This window comes from Nanorana parkeri, unplaced genomic scaffold, assembly GCF_000935625.1.
Source record: "Nanorana parkeri isolate BGI_ZX_2015 unplaced genomic scaffold, ASM93562v1 scaffold300, whole genome shotgun sequence".
Classification (NCBI taxonomy): domain Eukaryota; kingdom Metazoa; phylum Chordata; class Amphibia; order Anura; family Dicroglossidae; genus Nanorana; species Nanorana parkeri.
The window spans coordinates 1,357,027-1,378,735 of NW_017306568.1; the positions used below are offsets into that span (position 1 = coordinate 1,357,027).

General features: G+C 44.1%; 1 protein-coding gene across 1 annotated transcript in view; it reads right to left on the reverse strand.

Moving 5' to 3' along the window:
• The window catches only part of ISPD (isoprenoid synthase domain containing), a 165,435-nt gene that overhangs the window by 62,956 nt on the left and 80,770 nt on the right, over positions 1-21,709 (reverse strand). The window contains exons 7-8 of the mRNA XM_018557724.1: positions 17,695-17,787; positions 13,712-13,804 (exon numbers count right to left, since the gene is read on the reverse strand). Coding sequence (XP_018413226.1) covers positions 13,712-13,804; positions 17,695-17,787 — 186 coding nt within the window. The remainder of the gene's footprint in view (positions 1-13,711; positions 13,805-17,694; positions 17,788-21,709) is intronic.

Genomic DNA, 21,709 nt, shown 5'->3' on the forward strand with positions numbered 1-21,709 from the left:
CACTGGACTGGAACACAGGCACTAATGCAGGCGATCGCACTGTGGGCGAGGGGCCTGCCTGCGCAGCCTACGCCCCCTCCCGCCCCTGAATGCAGGTGTTTTTTCGTTGGTAGATCTCAATGAGCTCGTCATTTGAAAAGTAGATCTCCAGACGAAAAATAGTGGGCGCCCCTGATGTAAACGAATGATGCTAATCCAAGCAGTGTGGAATCCATTCAAAAAAGGACAGAAGTTTACCTCTATTCAGACCTGGTCTGCCTGCCACTCTCTGCCATGCTTTTATAGTTGCAGCTCCTACTGTGGAGGGGGGATTCTGACCTAAAGAGGGAATCCTACTTGCTTTCGTGTCTTTGCAAGGGGTTCCCCCTTAAGGCCCCGTTCACATTGAGCGATTTATCGCGCGGTAATTCCCGCGATATCGTGGCTATTTACCGCGCCATATCGCTCTTCAATGCTTTGCAATGGGGCAAAGGGTCCTGCTGTCGCGGGTCGTGTGTCGTTACAGCAGGACCCTTTTTGGAGCGGATTTTGCCGCGATTCCAGCTTGCTCAATGCAAGCATTTGCGATATCGCGCAAAATGCAAATCGCGCGACAAACGCGCGATTTGCGAATCGTGCAGTGTGAATGGGGCCTAAAACTCATATCAGGCCCCTGTCTCTGATAAGGGTCTGGTAAGGATTTGTAGGGACCACACATGGATTTTTAAATTTCCTTTTTTTTTAAATTTTGGACTCGAGAATTTTGCAGACTTTTAAAGGGTATTGTGACTGAAAAAAGGTTGAGAAATTCTGCACTAGATTGTATGCTTTAAGAGCAGGGAATGAGGTGAATGTGCAGTATGTAAAGTGCTGCCTAAAACTGTCGGCGCCATATAAATGGCTGTAATAAAAAGTATGCATGGGTAAAACACAGAATGGACCTAAGCTCAAAAGATGTTCTGGGATAGATTTAGACTTTCCAATCACAGTGTGTGCTGGAAATATACTACTACTCTCAGTAGTATGGAAATTTGAATCCTGATGAGGATTATATCTGCACAATGCAAATTCAGCATGGGGAGGAATAAAGCTCATATCTTTTCAGTGACCTAAAATATCTAACTACCTGCGATAGCAGGCCTATTATCTTCATCTTCTGCCTTTGCTCCATTTAAGTCCTGCAACTTCAGACCATCAGATACTTCCGCATTTAACACTGCTGTGTTCCCTGCTGCATCTTGCCCAAAAGAAGTAATCCGTACTCCAAGGTCCAATGTGCTGAACGCCTCTTATATTCAGACGTTATACAGACATGGTGGCACAGTGCGAAAGCAAAGTTTGGGACCTAACATGGTCCCTTCGTCAGGTAAACACAGTGACCTTGATCGCCACTGTGTTTGCCTGATGAAGGGACCATGTTCGGTCCCGAAACGTTGCTTTTACACTGTGCCACCATGTCTGTATAACTTCTGAATAAAAGAGGCGTTCAGCACATTGGACCTTGGAGTACGGGTGACTTCTTTGGGACATTTTTGTGATAACGCGGCACCATACGCAGATCATACCAGCAGCCATCTTTCTTATGGGATTCCGGTCAGGAGTGCTGTAGATTACACATTACTGCTGCATCTTGTGGTTCTTACCACTGATCTCTACCTCAGTACAGGACTTAGGTTTGGAAGAAGGAACCACGGCACCTGGTGGGAGACACAGGCAAGCAACACTTCAGAAGTGTTAAATGTTGAAGAATCTTTTGGAGGCTTCAATGCTGAACCAGAGGGTAGCTTGGAGGCACGGACTGCTGGAGAGGTGAGTATAATACCTCTTCTACTGCACGGACTTGCCAGTTAGGATTTTTTTTGGCCAACACTGTCCGGAACAGCACACTCTGTGGTACAAACCACACTACCCTTGCAATGTCACTTGGTGCTGGCTTCACAGTTTGCTTTCAAAATGGGGACTCTCATGATCTCTCCCTCACTGACTTGCTGCAGAACAAGTTCTTAAAATAAAAGCCGTAAATTTGTGCCTACAAGGCACTAGACACAAATAAAACATAAGCTACTACTGACTGTTTTCTGCTTCATTAAACTGGTAAGTGAGTCACTCTCCATTTTCTCCGTTCATATACTTGACTGCGTGTCTCAGCAGTCTCTCAAAGAAAACTCTATAAAAACGTACAAAGTCCACCCAACAATGCCATTTCAGCTATTCAAGAATACTGGTGGGTTTTTTTCCTTACTGGGATTGTAATTTTAACTTAGGGGGCATATTTTTAGAAGATAGGATACACATTAGGACACAAGGGAATATATGATAATGTGGGAGATAGTGGGGAGTTAGGAAATAAAGGGGTAACACAAATACTGTAGAAGATTATGTTTTTTGGTTTATGGTCTATGGTTATTATAACACAGATCTCATATAGGGTGGAGACACAAATATAGTAAGGTACATTCATAATGGCAAGATTGAGAGGGTTAGTTGGTCTTAGGACATGTTGGAGTGAGTGTCACGGTAAGGGTGTATATAAGTCACTAAGTAACTTACTTTCTCCCCAAGAAAGAAATATGGAAGTAGAATAAATGGGTAAAGAATGGAGAAGAGAAGATATGGAAGATGTAAGATTGGGCAATGAATGTATATAGTTAAAATCAAGTAGTAGATATTTTATAGGGAGAGATGTATAATACAGTGTATGTATAGATAGTATGTGTTGTAATATCCCTAACTTTGAATAACTGTATAACTATATTTATTAGAAATAATAAAAATATATTAAACAAAAAAAGAACACTGGTGATGTTGGTCACCTATTGGTTTCTTGTATCTCTTAGGAACTCAAGCAGTCAGACAATGCAAGGATCTGCTTTACTCTACCATGGAATCTTACTCAACTATACCATATTCTATGCAATGTTGTCAAAAAAATCCCAAAAACTAATAGTGAAAATAACCTCCCCCTCAGGTGGCTTTGAGAGGTCAGGGGCAATGTTATTGCAATTTGCAATGTTAAGAGGTCACAGGCAGGTGTTGACCTTTGTGTCTAGCTGATCCTTCCCCAAGGCACAGAGTAACAGTCTTTGCAAAGACCCCCGGAAGGATGTTTGAGCATTACTACAGGATACCGAATCCCTGGCCTCCAGGTTCACCCCAGCAGCAACAGCTGGCAAACTGACAACAAACTAAACCCAAGTACAGCCTAAACGGTAGTCTACAAAAGAGTTCAGACGAATGATGCTAATCCAAGCAGTGTGGAATCCATTCAAAAAAGGACAGAAGTTTACCTCTATTCAGACCTGGTCTGCCTGCCACTCTCTGCCATGCTTTTATAGTTGCAGCTCCTACTGTGGAGGGGGGATTCTGACCTAAAGAGGGAATCCTACTTGCTTTCGTGTCTTTGCAAGGGGTTCCCCCTTAAGGCCCCGTTCACATTGAGCGATTTATCGCGCGGTAATTCCCGCGATATCGTGGCTATTTACCGCGCCATATCGCTCTTCAATGCTTTGCAATGGGGCAAAGGGTCCTGCTGTCGCGGGTCGTGTGTCGTTACAGCAGGACCCTTTTTGGAGCGGATTTTGCCGCGATTCCAGCTTGCTCAATGCAAGCATTTGCGATATCGCGCAAAATGCAAATCGCGCGACAAACGCGCGATTTGCGAATCGTGCAGTGTGAATGGGGCCTAAAACTCATATCAGGCCCCTGTCTCTGATAAGGGTCTGGTAAGGATTTGTAGGGACCACACATGGATTTTTAAATTTCCTTTTTTTTTAAATTTTGGACTCGAGAATTTTGCAGACTTTTAAAGGGTATTGTGACTGAAAAAAGGTTGAGAAATTCTGCACTAGATTGTATGCTTTAAGAGCAGGGACTGATGTGAATGTGCAGTATGTAAAGTGCTGCCTAAAACTGTCGGCGCCATATAAATGGCTGTAATAAAAAGTATGCATGGGTAAAACACAGAATGGACCTAAGCTCAAAAGATGTTCTGGGATAGATTTAGACTTTCCAATCACAGTGTGTGCTGGAAATATACTACTACTCTCAGTAGTATGGAAATTTGAATCCTGATGAGGATTATATCTGCACAATGCAAATTCAGCATGGGGAGGAATAAAGCTCATATCTTTTCAGTGACCTAAAATATCTAACTACCTGCGATAGCAGGCCTATTATCTTCATCTTCTGCCTTTGCTCCATTTAAGTCCTGCAACTTCAGACCATCAGATACTTCCGCATTTAACACTGCTGTGTTCCCTGCTGCATCTTGCCCAAAAGAAGTAATCCGTACTCCAAGGTCCAATGTGCTGAACGCCTCTTATATTCAGACGTTATACAGACATGGTGGCACAGTGCGAAAGCAAAGTTTGGGACCTAACATGGTCCCTTCGTCAGGTAAACACAGTGACCTTGATCGCCACTGTGTTTGCCTGATGAAGGGACCATGTTCGGTCCCGAAACGTTGCTTTTACACTGTGCCACCATGTCTGTATAACTTCTGAATAAAAGAGGCGTTCAGCACATTGGACCTTGGAGTACGGGTGACTTCTTTGGGACATTTTTGTGATAACGCGGCACCATACGCAGATCATACCAGCAGCCATCTTTCTTATGGGATTCCGGTCAGGAGTGCTGTAGATTACACATTACTGCTGCATCTTGTGGTTCTTACCACTGATCTCTACCTCAGTACAGGACTTAGGTTTGGAAGAAGGAACCACGGCACCTGGTGGGAGACACAGGCAAGCAACACTTCAGAAGTGTTAAATGTTGAAGAATCTTTTGGAGGCTTCAATGCTGAACCAGAGGGTAGCTTGGAGGCACGGACTGCTGGAGAGGTGAGTATAATACCTCTTCTACTGCACGGACTTGCCAGTTAGGATTTTTTTTGGCCAACACTGTCCGGAACAGCACACTCTGTGGTACAAACCACACTACCCTTGCAATGTCACTTGGTGCTGGCTTCACAGTTTGCTTTCAAAATGGGGACTCTCATGATCTCTCCCTCACTGACTTGCTGCAGAACAAGTTCTTAAAATAAAAGCCGTAAATTTGTGCCTACAAGGCACTAGACACAAATAAAACATAAGCTACTACTGACTGTTTTCTGCTTCATTAAACTGGTAAGTGAGTCACTCTCCATTTTCTCCGTTCATATACTTGACTGCGTGTCTCAGCAGTCTCTCAAAGAAAACTCTATAAAAACGTACAAAGTCCACCCAACAATGCCATTTCAGCTATTCAAGAATACTGGTGGGTTTTTTTCCTTACTGGGATTGTAATTTTAACTTAGGGGGCATATTTTTAGAAGATAGGATACACATTAGGACACAAGGGAATATATGATAATGTGGGAGATAGTGGGGAGTTAGGAAATAAAGGGGTAACACAAATACTGTAGAAGATTATGTTTTTTGGTTTATGGTCTATGGTTATTATAACACAGATCTCATATAGGGTGGAGACACAAATATAGTAAGGTACATTCATAATGGCAAGATTGAGAGGGTTAGTTGGTCTTAGGACATGTTGGAGTGAGTGTCACGGTAAGGGTGTATATAAGTCACTAAGTAACTTACTTTCTCCCCAAGAAAGAAATATGGAAGTAGAATAAATGGGTAAAGAATGTAGAAGAGAAGATATGGAAGATGTGAGATTGGGTAATGAATGTATATAGTTAAAATCAAGTAGTAGATATTTTATAGGGAGAGATGTATAATACAGTGTATGTATAGATAGTATGTGTTGTAATATCCCTAACTTTGAATAACTGTATAACTATATTTATTAGAAATAATAAAAATATATTAAACAAAAAAAGAACACTGGTGATGTTGGTCACCTATTGGTTTCTTGTATCTCTTAGGAACTCAAGCAGTCAGACAATGCAAGGATCTGCTTTACTCTACCATGGAATCTTACTCAACTATACCATATTCTATGCAATGTTGTCAAAAAAATCCCAAAAACTAATAGTGAAAATAACCTCCCCCTCAGGTGGCTTTGAGAGGTCAGGGGCAATGTTATTGCAATTTGCAATGTTAAGAGGTCACAGGCAGGTGTTGACCTTTGTGTCTAGCTGATCCTTCCCCAAGGCACAGAGTAACAGTCTTTGCAAAGACCCCCGGAAGGATGTTTGAGCATTACTACAGGATACCGAATCCCTGGCCTCCAGGTTCACCCCAGCAGCAACAGCTGGCAAACTGACAACAAACTAAACCCAAGTACAGCCTAAACGGTAGTCTACAAAAGAGTTCAGGGTAGGAGAGGAACAGGCAGAGCCATAATACAGGCAGAATGTCATGCCAGGTTGCATTTTACAAAGGCGTGACAAAGGTATCAGGTCAAGATAGGCAATTACAAGAGCCAGAAGACAAGCTGAGGTCTAAACCTAAATAAGAATGAAACAGGTTGTATAAATAGAGCTACAAGGACCAATGGGACCCTTGTGCTCAGGCAATGAGCTGAGCTTGTATTTGAGCACTTGAGAATAGCACATGCCTGCGAGTATATGTCTTCACTGCAGGTGTCCTCTATAACTAAAGCACCTGGCTACGAGACACAGGATGCTCCAAGACCTGAGGAAGTGAGCCAGAGGTGGAATGTGGGAGGCAAGCCATTTTTCGTGGTTCACAGGAGGGGTAAAAATTTGCATCCATTCGCACTTTGAGTCATCAGCACATCCACATGAAATGATTGTTTTTGGGTGCACCTAACCTTTAAATTTTTCCCCTCTGAGGTAGAAGTTACAGGTCACCTCACAGCACAATGACTGAGCTGAAATTATTTATCAAATTCCTTGCAGACTTAGCGGCTGTCAATCAGGGAAACTCCCACGTACTTGGGAATAAAACGATCCCCGAGGGGTCCAATTAAAGTGAACGCCCCAGACACATGTTGAATTAATATTTCTGTCTAGAATTGTGTACGGAGACAAGCTTCCACAGGCCACGGTGATGGAGCTACAAGTGCAGGGTGAGCCGTGATTGACAGGTGTAGCTTCCCCTTGCTCATCAATGGTACCAGTCTGCATTACTTCACAGCTTTCCTGGAGGGGGATGCCAAATGTAGAGCCAGCAATCCAACAGCTTTGCCTAATCATTTTATAAGCACACTTAGCATCTGAAAGCTAAAGTAATTAACACAAAATAAAGACCACAACGTTTTTTCCTTCAAGCGTCACAAAATAAAAAACATGTTCCATCTTTCACGCACAGGTCTCAGTAGGAGAAGCAGGCCAAGCATGAAGGATAGTGATGGATGTAGACTGCAGAAGGTTGATAAGCAAAGACACAATAGTATAGTGGGGCAGCAATAAAAAGGAGATAGGGCCTCCTAGTATCCATTTTACCTCTGCCTTCACTCCCCTGTACTGTACACTAGTATTTACATTTTGCATCATAGGAAATATATGTGTAAAGGTAGTGAAAAAAAAATTGCTTTGCAAGAGAACATTTTGCTCATTTCAGTATGCGCAGTTCAATATTTAAGCGCAATGCAGTTTTTTGTATATTTTTAGGTTTTGGTGGGTTTACACAGCTGAGCACAGCTGCTGTAGCATATTGTACCGATTGCCTTATGGGACCAGGAAGGAATTTTTTTCCCCTGTTGGAGCAAATTTAACCGCGCTTTATAGGTTTTTTTTGCCTTCATCTGGATCAACATTGGGTAATTGGGGGCATAGCATTCAGTTTAAGCTTTTTTTTTTTTTCATATGTCTATAGGTTGAACTCGATGGACATGTGTCTTTTTTCAACCTAACTATGTAACTAAGTAACCATAGCGCGGATAGTTAATTGTAAGATAATTATAATATGAATTTAATCAAAATGAATCACCAAAAATTAACAATAAATGGGAGTTGTGTACTTACCATAAAATCTTATTCTTAAAGTCCACTGAGGGACACCACATTTCATATTTATGAACCATAGGTTATACTGCCTCGTCCAAGGAGATATGGATACTAGGTCAAAACTTAAGGCCTGCCCCTGGGGGCCATAACCCCACCTCTAACCATTCTGCATAGTTGTACCAGCAATACACCAAAACCCAACACAAGAGGAGAAACAGCCCTCAATGGACTCCAAGAAATGGACTTTACAGTAAGTACAAAAATCTATTTTCTTTATTGTCAATTGAGGAACGCAAAGTCTCATAGTCATGAACCCTGAAATGTCCCCAGCAAGTTCATAAAACAGGGGGCGGACAACCCAAACAACAAAAGGCCAACAACAGCCCAACAGAACCAAACCACGAAGTCCTTGTTGAGACATCCACTGTCTAATATTTTGGGAAAGTGTGAGCTGAAGTCCTAAGGGTACTCAGCAAACCTGGGCATGATGGTTAAAAGAAGAGTTATGGCCCCTAGGCCGGCCTTTAGTCCTGGCCTAGTGTTTAATCCCACTGCAGTATACCCACTGCTCATGAATATGAAACTGTGCCTCTTAGTGAACGATTAGAAAAACCATATTTAGCCAGTTAAAATTCATACAGTACATTATCATATATTATACTCCAATTATATGCCACATAATCTTTCTTCCCTAATTAAGCAGTTTTTGTCATTTTTTTATATGATTATACTTTGGATCTGTTTAATTGCTTGTTATATTTGGTTTAAACTGGGATACACCCGTTTCCTTGGGAGTATAAATAGGGACACATCCAGAGGCTTGCCCACAATGAATCTACTGCATGACGTGTCTGGAGGTCATTGAATGCCAATGGTAAAAATAAATGAACAGGAGATCTTGGCACGTGCTGAACATCTTTTTGATTGAAATAAATGTGCATCTTGATATTCTGTGTCTGTTCGCTTCCTTTTCACACACGGCTACAAAATAACCTTGTATATTTACGTAACATTATAATATGAGACAGAAGTGAGCAAAGTATAAGTGAATATGATAAAAAGATCTGCCAAGAATAAACATATTTTATGGGTTGCATTATCCTGCCATGTCCGCAACAAGAATAAACTGTTGGCAGCCCATAAAAGAAGCAGATAAAGATCTATCTGGGGTCTAGGACGTCAAGTCTTTGAATAGTGTGTCCCCCCACTGATGGTTGTGGTTCCTCCTGCCGACCCCTACATTATTATTATGACGTAAGGATCAGCAGAAGGAACCACAGCAGCCAGCGGATGACACATTATTCAAATGCTGGATAGAAGTGACGCACCGATATCTGCATCGCTGCCGATAATACGCTTTTGCACGAGTACTCATACTCATGAAAAACGCTCCAATACCAAAAACAGATACCGGTGCTTTAATTATGCAAATTGAAGTGGCTGCCGCGCTTGCTGGGAACCACCTGTTTACAGCGCTTGCGCTGGCCCGCACATCTCCCCCTCCTGAGACCCTCCGCAAGAGACATCAGGTGCCAGAGCAGAGTGGCAGCACAGAGTATGTGCAGGTATGGTGCAGCAAATATGCACCTGAACTCCACAGCTATTTTAGAAATATTGCCTGCTGTTTCTGTCCTGTGATTTATTCTGCATTGCTGTATAATGTATTGCTGGGATTTGCAGTCTTCTATAGCTGATATTATAAAAGGAGAACTATGAGGTGAGTGCTTTTCACTCACCTCATAGTTCTAGCCGACCTGTGACAATGAGACTGTCACAGGTCGGCTCAGTAGATCGGGAGGTGAGGGAACACATACCGGCGTTCGCTCACCTCTCGATCCTGTCACGGCTCTCTGCCGTGAAAGGGGAGGGGCTGGATTCCCCGCTTCGATCCGCCAGCGCTGACTGGCGGAACGGACGGGGGAGGGGGCGGGTACAGCTGGCTCTGCCTCTAGAAAGGCAGAGCCAGCTGTCAGTCACGCAGCTGGGCGGATCCCGGCATAATTGTCGGGATCTGCTTCAGCATCTCAGTATACCGCAAGTAGCAGCTCGCGGTTTACTGCGGCATCTCAGTATACCGCGAGCTACAGCTCGCGGTATACTGAGCCTAGGGTGATAGGAGGACGCTAGTTTGTGTCCTCCCGTTACCCTAAGGAGAACTATGGGGAAAAGCCCTAACCCCATAGTTCTCCTTTAATCTGCATTTGCTTTATAATATATTGCTGAGATTTGTAGTCCCTCTACAGATTGGAGTCAGTAGCAGAACTACCAAGGTGGCAGCAGTCGCAGATGCAACCGGGCCCTGGCTCTCCACCACTGTCCTATAATCATTACTCTGTATTGTTTTAGAAATACTGTCACATGACACTAAAAATAAAAGGTATTGGTAATTGGTATCGGCGAGTACTTGAGGAAAAGTATCAGTACTTGTACATGGTCTGGAAAAAATGGTATTGTTGCATTCTTACTGGATTTCAATGGTGTCCAGAAAAATAAAGGACAATGAAGGTTTGTCGTTTTCACCTTTGTAATGACGTTTGATTGAAGTTCTGTGTGGCAGTTCTGTGAGTCCAAGCTGGCGAGATAACTTTGCCCGGGGCATGGGGCCATGACAGCCTGCCTCACAGGAAGTAGGTTGAATGGTCCTGGTTGTCATTCAACCTGGAATACTGAGGACATCAAGTGGCAGAAAGGATTTTCATATTATATTTTAACATTTCCAGAGCACCTTACTTTTTATTGTTTAAAACAAAATGACACTTCCTAGCGGCCTCGTAGGGCTCCAATCTACGAGAGAGGCACAAGGCTGGTTTTATCCAGAAATGGACAGTAGAGGGTATTTTTATACCAACCTTCTCTGGGTGCTGTCAATACACAGTTTGCAGGAAGCTTTAATGGTACGCAGTATCAGTAGGGGAGGTGAAGCCAGTTTGATTTGATGAATTGCAACTGGAATGCAGTGTTTCACAGGCAATAGCCAGCAGTGGTATACAGTCAGTATGCAGGGTTCGGGTGCCCACTGCTCCCCTACCCAGGGTCCTAAAGCTTTCTTGGCACTCTACTTCGGTTTGGTGGTATTAAAGCTTTTTTTATTTAGTACAATGGACAGATTTTATTGAACAAATAAACTGTGTATACAACCTTTTACAAATTATATGTGTCAACTCTGTACAAGTACGCACAACCTAACTTCTGTTCTGTACCATTGTTCAAAGTTTAAGACCTGCCGAAATAAAGAATTTATAGGAAAAAAAAGACTTCCACTTAAAATGTTAATCTATGGTAGAACAAACAACAGATTCTATCTTCCCTAACTTCCTTCTCCTTATGTTTATTAAAAACAAATGGCAGGTAATCTTTCGTTATTGTATATTTTGTCCTAAAATGCACTTATATACCCTCAGGGAAAGATGTTTTTTTTTTTTTTTTAAAGGAATGTTAGCTAATATTGGGACGCTGATACCGGAACATATACTGTATCATGAGAATTCTGCCATAGCTCAATGGCCCCCAGATAAAATTTCCCAGTAGCTGTTCTCTCACCAGAGGCTGCAAGTACACTGAATACAGTAAAAGGATAAGATGAGACAATGATGGTATGGCAGTCTCTCAGTATATCTTATTACACAATAGCAGAAGTGCTGACAAAGCAAAGGAAAGGAGCTCAATACTCGTGTACTGGCTCCACTGGAGTAACCGGAACAAGAAGGGTCTTCAGGCAAGGATCTCTAGAAAATCTACACCAATAATTCCTTCCAAAAGTAGAAAGGAGTAAATGTAATTCCACATAGTTAAAGTATATACACGGCCTGGCCAAAAAAAAAGGCACACATTCTAATATTTCGTTGGAGCGCCTTTAGCTTTGATTACCGCACCCACTTGCCGTGACATGGTTTCGAAAAGCTTATACAAAGTCACAACATTTATTTCTATCCAGAGTTGCATTCATTTTTCCCCAAGATCTTGTAGTGATTATGGGATAGTCGGACCTCTGTGTAAAGTCTTCTCCAGAACATCCCAAAGATTCTCAATGGGGTTAAATGGTGGCCAATCCATGCGCGACAATGATGTGTCATGCTCCCTGAGCCTGATGAATCCTGGCATTGTCATCTTGGAATATGCCCAATGTGCCATCAGGGAAGAAAATAATCCATCGCTGAGCCTAGTAATTAACCAACGGAAGGCTCTGACCAGGTGGTGACATCTTTTTGCGAAGGCAGGCATGTAAAAGATATGCATACTGCTCCAGGTTCACCTCTGATACATTTCATTGTACGAGTGGGGAAGGGTCTTTGTCGGTGCTGGGAAGTTTTAAAGGAGAACTATGAGGTGAGTGCTTTTCACTCACCTCATAGTTCTAGCCGACCTGTGACAATGAGACTGTCACAGGTCGGCTCAGTAGATCGGGAGGTGAGCGAACACATACCGGCGTTCGCTCACCTCTCGATCCTGTCACGGCTCTCTGCCGTGACAGGGGAGGGGCTGGATTCCCCCCTCCCCGCTCCGATCCGCCAGCGCTGACTGGCGGAACGGACGGGAGGGTACAGCTGCCTCTGCCTCTAGATAGGCAGAACCAGCTGTCACTCACGCAGCTGGGCGGATCCAGACATAATTGTCGGGATCCGCTTCAGCTGCTGCGTCTTAGTATTCCGCGAGCTACAGCTTGCGGTATACTGAGCCTAGGGTGACGGGAGGACGCTAGTTTGTGTCCTCCCGTTATCCTAAGGAGAACTATGGGGGAAAGCCTTAACCCCATAGTTCTCCTTTAACCTCTCTATGTGCCCTGTTGACCATTGTCACCTGGATAAAAAGTGAGGGTAAATCCACAGTTGTCACAAGAAAAGCAGGTGAGGGGAAATCTTACAATAGAAACACCAGTTTGGGTGTCAACTAAGAGGAATTTCCCTTCATTTAGAGATTTGCTCTCACTTCCCATTATCTCTCCAGAACAGGAGATGAAAGCAAATCTAACCACGGGGACACTGACAACAAAATTAAAAACGACAAATGTTTTACCACATGTATACCTAATATGTTATGCAACCAGTGTTTAAGTACATAATTTTAAAGTTTCATCATAGGTGCATGTATTCCTGGGTATGTGCATGCTCAAGGGGAAAGGATTGGTTTTTACTTTTTTTTCCAACACTTTAACTTTTTTAGGTTTTACTTTATTACTGTCACCAGCGGGCTGCAAAGCCCCCGACGTGATAGTAATTTACTGATGACAGGTTCTCTTTATGGAAACATTAGTGGACTATTAGATCCCTAATGCCTCCCTTGCACTTAGGCAAATCAGATCAAGGACAGAGAGTCCCTGATTTGCTCCTTTCCCAACCCCAGGTGCCAAAATCTGACAGCTCTGAACCCGGAATTGCTTCTGGGTTCATGACTCACAGGGGAGATTAGGCAAGGGACATTTCTAACAGCTCTCTGTCCTGAATGTGGTTTTGGGTACCCCTGGATAACAGGGACCTCAGGTGAGCCCAAGAACCGCTGTAGGGGGCAGGCACTTTTGAGAGGCATAGAAATAAACAGGCAACGTTACAGCCTCCCAATCACTTCTACTACAAAGAGCAGCTGCTTTTCAGGTGCCTTGATGCACCTCCCCAATTTACAGCAGCAGACCCTTAAAAAAAAAAAAAACTACATTTCCGGATATGGAGTAAACATTCAAACTCCTCCCTTGCACCAAAAAAAGGTCCTCAGTGGGGCTCCGGTATGCTCAGAGCCCCAGTGCATAACGACCCGAGCTACAATTTAAAACCTTTTTCTTCATAGCGGCTACCGCACATGTAAAGCTGTTTTTGGAAGTCAATTTGGGTAACTGCAAGTTGCATTTACTGAAATCTTTCAATGATACAGTTTGAAAGTACTTACTGACACAATGACAGACGGGTAGGAAGGACACACTCCAGCAGTCTGAAGTAAGGCCGTTAGTTTCTGGGTTTCCTCGAAATCGGATTCTTTTACCTAAGAAACAAAGGCAAACATATTTTCTATTACTTAAAGGCATTTTCACTTTGCCCAATGAGGGCCAAGTGACAGCACCTACTGTTGGAATACTCCGCCGCCGTCCCCCCCTCCTTCTCAGGGCAAAGTCTACTAAACTGCCCTCACTCCCTCAATGTTTCCCTGCCCAATCTGAGCCCTTACTCAGTTGCTCAAAGGAAGTGTGTGTTCTTGGTATGGAGGACCATGTGACTAAACACGGGTGGGCTCTGTGGCAGTGCGTGGCAATGCCACTGTGTTATCTCCATTCCTGTGTCCAGATTCTGAGTGGTCCAGCGCATGCTGATGGCACAGGTGTGCACAGCCTTTAAATTAAAGTTGTTGGGAAGGGTTTAAGACTCCACCTGGGAGACAGGAAAGCTCCACCCAGGAGTCAGAGTGGAGTCCAGTGCAGCAGGGTGCTGTGGATGCGGAAGAACCCCCAGTGTGCAGGTTAGCACACGACTGAGGCTGTCTGGAGAAACAGACAGTGGGCTGAGGCCGGAGCAGCGGTGCTACAAATGCAAAGCCAGGAGGCTGGATGGGCAGGTGCTGCCATGAGATGCTAAAGAACCCCTGCAAGGGTAATTGTTCTGTTTTGTGAACTTTCATTTAATAAAAGTGGGCAAGGAAGTTCTTGAATGAAGATTACAGCGAGTGGATGCGTCCTTTATGCGCTACTATTTGGAGCTAATCCCCACAGCTCCTACAGCGAGGAAGCATGAATCAGTGAGCAGACCTTGCTCGGGTTGGGGGGGCTGTTAGAAGCCACTAAAATTGTAGAAATGTCACCAGCACACCAGTCCTGTTAGGATAGCAAAGGCTTCATTTATTGAAGTTTTTTTGTAGGGCTGGGGAAATTAACGATTAATTCCTCGATTAATCGTTAAACTTTTTGATCGATTAAAATTCTTTTGATCGAAAATGAAAAGACTCACCTCTCCGCCGGCTTCCGGGAGTCCCGTCGGAGATCCGGTGACTTCACGGATATTGACGTCACCGGACTCCTCCCCCCTTCTCCAAGTGGCTCCGTCGGCTAACAAAGGGAAGGGAGGAGGAGTCCGGTGACATCAATGTCCGTGACGTCAGGTGTGTGGGTGCCGCGAACGAGCACATATAGGCGATCGGCGGGCTATGGACCCGCTGATCGCCTATATGTGAAACACCCGGTACCGGGTGTTCGCATTGGACGGGTCTTTTCTGCCCGTGCGTGCCCGCCAGGGGGCGCGCGCGAGCAGAAAAAAATTGCCGTCTGGAGACGGCAACCCGCAGATGCTGCAGTGCCGCCCGTCCGTTTTTTTACTACGGGCGGACGGCCAGATTTTAAATCACCCTTAGGGCTTTGCTGTTTTACTATACTATGTAAATACATTTGTAATCCAGCACGTTATTATTCTGAGTTGCCCCACTCAAGTGGCGACCATATTGAGTGGGGCACGTGAGACTAATAACGTGCTGGATTAGTGTGATCCTAGTTCATTTTATTACTTCATTGGTGTGCTGTATGTGTATGTGTATAGGCCAATGTAGTTGGATCTGTATGTGCGTTATAATTAATCGAAATTAATCGATTAACATTTTTTTTGATTAATCGAACACGAAAATTTTAATCATTACCAGCCCTATTTTTTCGTCATATGACCAACTGTTAGAAGGCACTGTCACTTTGCCTGGAATGGGCAGGTGATAGTGTCTCTTTAAAGAAACTCTGTCATCAAAATAAAACTGCTGGTATGAAGTGCAGGTACGTGGCCATAGCTTCCCATACCTACAGCAGCCTCAACAACTCTATGGTGCCATTATGGTGAAAAAGTAGGCTTTTCTGACTGCTGCTGCTTGGAGGCTTTCTACCTCTTGCTCCCCACACATTCCTATTGGCCATCGCTGTGACGGGCTGCCTTACTAGTCAATAGGAATGTGCAGGAGGCAGTAATGGGCAGGCAAAACTTTGGAACTACCAGGAAGTGACTAGCGTTGGCTATGTGAACAGTCCAGGATCCAGCAGTGAAAGAGGGTATCGGAGGGTACTGCTACCACAAAAGCTTTCAGACAAAATATCTTTCTCAAAACGTTCCCTGATGTCTACAGTCACCTTTAGACTCAAAAAGTGAAGATTTGGCATGTTATAGGGAACATCTAGAAGAGTTAACTGTGGCTAAACAGTACCCTAAAACATGTACCTTCTGTTTTGAATCCTGCTGAAAAATAGCAGCACACTTTCTGTACCTTCCTGCACCTTGATGTTCATAGTTGTATATCTGCAGTGTAAGATCTAAGGCACTGCTGCCTCTCTGCTAGTCTCCCCGGATTTGAAGTGCGATTTGGTGATGTCATTACTGTGCTGCTCACTGTTCTCCTTGCTGGAGAGGAAGCTGTACATGAAGACCTGCAGTGCAAGAATCTCCCTGCTACTGCTTCTTTCATTCTGTGGACCTGTGCTTCCTCCACCTCTCTTGCAGCTTCTTAGTCATTACCCCACCAGTCATAAGGGGGGTAGTTCTCACATGGGGAAGCAAAACCCTGCTCCTACCAAGATGGCCGCTTCCACAGAAGAAGGCATGGTAAGTCAGTAATGAAAAAAAAGATCAGCTGCAAGAAGACCACAAGCAACACTGGTGAATTGTCCTTTACCCTGAGCTTCCAGAGTCCAGGTCCTCTTTAAAAACAAATAACAGGTTCTCTTGATAACCCACTTCTTTAGCTATTCTCACTTATCTTCCTCACAATGTAAAGTGGGAAAATAAACTTTCAAAATAGAGACTATCCACAGTACAGCAAAAGACACAAAACTACATGATAAATATGATAGATTTCAGTGCACCTGCTTAACATAAACATTGTACAAATCCTATGATAAAATAAAAGACATTATGATGCACGGACCGATATGGGTTGGACTTGATGGACTTATGTCTTTATTCAACCCCAAATACTATGTAACTATGACTAAACTGCAGCCAACAACTGAGAACCAGCCATATATATAAAAAATATATATTTTCAGTAACCATAGACGTTTCACCGCAGCTGACAAGTGGGATTTGACCCCAACACCTTCCTTGACTCTTCTCACTGACAGGGAAGGGTCAGACAGGTCAACAAAAGACAAGTTAGAAAATCACATACACTTCAATCTGTCAGAAACATTCATGATTGCCCTCTAAGGTAGACCACAATTCTCCAATCCTCGCCCAAGTGTCATATTGCAGGTCAGATCATGAAAGGAGCTGGACTGTTTATGGTCCCCTTTACAGTACCCTGTGCAGCCTAAGGCCCCGTTCACATTGAGCGATTTATCGCGTGGTAATTCCCGCGATATCGCGGCTATTTACCGCGCGATATCGCTCTTCAATGCATCTCAATGGGGCAAAGGGTCCTGCTGTCGCGGGTCGTGTGTCGCTACAGCAGGACCCTTTTTGGAGCGGATTTTGCCACGATTCCATTCTTTGCAATGCAAGCATTTGCGCGATATCGCGCAAAATGCAAATCGTGCGACAAACGTGAATGGGGCCTAAAGGGACAATTATTTTGCTATAAGAATGATTTAATGATATTCATAAAAGGTCAATAAATGGAGATTATGTAACAATGTAGATATTGCTACAATGATAAGTATGAAGGTTAATTTATTAACCTGTATTTGTGGGAGGGGATTATGGCTATTTAAACTCCTCCTCTTCCCATTCCTGCCTGACGTTGTAGGGGAAGCGTTTGTCCCCACCCACTCATCCCTTTATAACTTAAAATTCCATCACCTTTTTCATTTGATATGCCCCCTTTTATTAGCTTATTGGCACAACTGAGCCCACACTATATCTATTATACGGTATATACTGTATACCCGACCACAAATGATGATTATTTCAACTTACATTGATGCAAACAAAGTTGTAGCACTGTCCTTGCAAAATGCTCAGCAGGTCATGGCCGGTTTTGCACATTGATGATGAAATTGCTTTCACGTTCTACAACAAAGCAAAAAAAACAAAAACAAAAAGTTAGTGAAATCTACAAAGGAACTTTACAAAATACATTGAACAATTTATGACTTCCCCTTGGAGGAGCAAATAATGTTTCTATGCAGTGCAGACCAGACAAAATGAGTAAATGTAAGGGATGAATGGATACCGATACTGGTACCGGTACCGCTGCCGATGCTGAGTATTTGGAGCGAGTACGCGTACTCGCCCAAATGCTCCGATGCCTAGCCCGATACTTCCTGTATCAGGAAGCCGGGCAGCGCGTCATTACACGCTGCCCGGCTTCCTGACTGGCCGGGAAGCCGGCTCCATGCTCCCTCGTCACTTGTGTAACTCATCACCAGGTGATGCCGCCCAACTTCCTTAATGGGACTTTAGGTATCGGTATTTGGCATTGGTGAGTACCAAAAACGGTACTCGTATGCCATACCGTAAAACCGGTATCGGTGCAGCCTCACTATTAAGCCCTCCAAGCTCTTATCTTGGACTAGTCATATAGTCTCTTCCCTGTGGAGAAGAAGACAGTCGGACTATTTGAGTAGTTTAGCAAAAGACAATGAGCAGGGCTGAAACCACTCAGTCAACTAAAATCCGGTGTGTTTTCAAACCACAACAGGAAGTTAGGAGTCGACTCAACTTCTGCAGGTTGGCCACAGGCATCAGGTGCTGAAATGGAAATATGCTTTTCTCCCATTGTAGCTAAATGTATTAACAAGTTTTACTTGGTTACATTAACAGTTGTTCATATTTTTTTAAACAATGCTTTGCTTTTCCTCAAAAAGGATGTTTAAGGTTAAGGAACCACTAAAAGTCATTTGAGGACCCTAGCCATACAAATCAAGTCATTTATCAACCCTAGCACTGATAGGGTCCTGTACTTTAAAGCGTTCCTTTCATTGCATGGTCTTTGAAGGGGACCTTGGCCTCGTTCCCAGGCAGAGCTGGGAGCTCAAAATCCCACTAGAATGACCTCCAGCGTATTGCAAGCGTGCATGCAAGAAGTATCATAGGCCAGGTTGGGTTTTTTGGGTTTTTTTTAGGGGAAAAACCGGTTTAAAAATGGCATTATGCTGGGGAGGGGGGCAGCAGGGGCTGACAAAAAAGCGGACCTTCTATTTTTCCATTTGCCACTAAAGGTCCACTTCAAAGAGATACAGCAAGGCCAACATTGCATATATTGCAGAGACGTGCTAGAGTTTTTTCTTCCTTGGCATATGCTCCAATCATCAAGTTTTAAAGGACAGGTTGGACACAGGCGTCAGGTGCTGAAATTTAAATTGTGCTTTTCTCCCATTGTAGCTAAAAATATGAACCAGTTTTACTTTATTACATTAACAATTGCTCATATTTTTTAAACAATGCTTTTGCTTTTCCTCAAAAAGGATGTTCAAGGTTAAGAAAGCACCAAAAGTCATTCGAGGACCCCCAGCCATACAAATCAAGTCATTTATCAACCCTAGGCCTTGACAGGGTCTTCAGAAGCTCACATCCTGCTGGAGCCTTCACATTTAATATACAGCACATGATCAAAGAGGCTGTCAGGATGTCCAGCAAAAAGATTTACGGCACGGCAGCGCTGGTCCACTCTCTGCGCACGTATCCCGAGTCCACTGAGGATTGTCCACTCATCAGAATATTAACCAAAATCACATGGAAATGGGCAAAAACGTTTTCAACACATATGACAGCACTTCATTCATTAGGAGAGCCTTTCATTCAAGAGGAAAGTCATCAATAACCTCAAAAAAGATCAGATCCTGGCGGGTTCTGTCATTTAGCGTCTTTTTTGTTTTAGAAAAGGAAATCGACCACAAATGGTGTTATGAAGAATATGAACATTTACAGGGTTATTCACTAAAGGGTGAAGGGTTTGGAGAAGGCGGGAGAAGGGAACAATCTAGGACAACATTGCGGATTTGGAAAAATTCTCCAATTCAGCTCACTTTCCGGTTCAGCTATGTTGTTCTAGATCAGGGGTGCCCACAATTCTTTGCCTTGAGATCTACTTTTCAAATGATGAGCTCAATGAGATCTACCAACAAAAAAAAAAAACACCTTTATTTAAAAAACAAGCAGATTAAAATTGTTACTGGTACTACTGCATCTCTCTCTCTCCTGTCTCTTCTCGCTCTCTCTGCCCTGGCTGTCTCTCCTCTTTCGCTCTCCCTTGGCTGTCTCTCCACTCTCGCTCTCTCTCCACTGTCTCTCCTCTCTCTCTCTCCTGGCTGTCTCTCCTCACTCTCTCTCCTGACTGTCTCTCCCCTCTCCTGGCTGTCTCTTCTCTCTCTCCTGGCTCTGTCTTCCTCTCTCCTCTGACTGTCTATTCACTCTCTCTCTCTCTGCTGACTGTCTCTCCTCTCTCTCCTGGATGTGTCTTCCTGGCTATCTCTCTCCTGGCTGTCTCTCCTCTCTCTCTCCTGGCTGTCTCTCCTCTCTCTCTCCTGGCTGTCTCTCTCTCTCTCCTGGCTGTCTCTCCTCTCTCTCTCCCCTCTGTCTCTCCTGGCTGTCTCTCTTCTCTCTCCTGGCTGTCTCTCCTCTCTCTCCTGGCTGTCTCTCTCTCTCTCCTGGCTGTGTCTTCCTCTCTCCTCTGACTGTCTCTTCACTCTCTCTCTCTCTGCTGACTGTCTCTCCTCTCTCTCTCCTGGATGTGTCTTCCTGGCTATCTCTCTCCTGGCTGTCTCTCCTCTCTCTCTCCTGGCTGTCTCTCTCTCTCTCTCTCCTCGCTGTCTCTCCTCTCTCTCTCCCCTCTGTCTCTCCTGGCTGTCTCTCTTCTCTCTCCTGGCTGTCTCTCCTCTCTCTCCTGGCTGTCTCTCTCTCTCTCCTGGCTGTGTCTTCCTCTCTCTCTCCCCTCTGTCTCTCCTGGCTGTCTCTCCTCTCTCCTGGCTGTGTCTTCCTCTCTCTCTCCCCTCTGTCTCTCCTGGCTGTCTCATCTCTCTCCTGGCTGTCTCTTCCCGTCTCTCTCCTCTGACTATCTCTCCTCTCTCCTGGCTGTCTCTTCTCTCTTTATATCCTAGCTGTCTTTCCTTACCTGCACTGCAGAAGCTTCCCGGCTCTTCTCTCATGTGCGCTGACCTGTTCTCCTGCAGTGCTAGTGTGGTCTAATGTGTCCGATGCTGCAGACTGGGAGGGGTGTCCTGCCCATTCCCGTCTGCAGCGTCTGACACATTCAGCCACACTAGCACCACGGGAGGGAGCTCAGGACAGTGAGCCGATCGCGATCTACCAGTGTTTGCTTTGTAATCGATCTAATGGGCACACCTGTTCTAGATTGTTCACTACTCCGGCCTTCTCCAAACTCTTCACCCTTTTGTGAATAACCCTATAAGTCTTAAAGTATAGGCAAGCCCAATCACTAAAACTTCATATAAGCTTTAATATGTTATTACAATTCAAAATGTCAATCTTATTCAAACTGCAGCTTTCGTTAAAATAATCCCTGGTGATCCTGCCATGAAATACTTTGTTCAGGCACTTCCTGTTATAGGGTGACAATGCCCTGTATCTGCCTCACAATTGTCACCCTGTTACATGGGCTTCCGATGGAGACAACAAGTGTCCGTTCCAACACAAAATACTCAGGCATGGTCAACTGCTGTCTACTTCAGGAAACCAGGCCTGGGAAATGCTGTACAGCCTTCGCTGGGGTGTACATAGACAGGAAGAAGCTGCAGGAGATCAACAGCATTTAGATGAAGCAAAAGAATGCAAAAGCAGATAGAAAGGTCAAACAAGAGCACCAAATCAGGTGACAGGAGTCCAAAGTCTTTAAACATCTGATGACAACCAGAACACAAAACACAACCAATGCTTTTCAGGGGCCCAAAACATCCCCCTTCGTCAGGGTTTAATGAAGACAAGACTATGGAAATTAATTTCCATCTATTTTCATTTGATGAAGGGGGGGGGG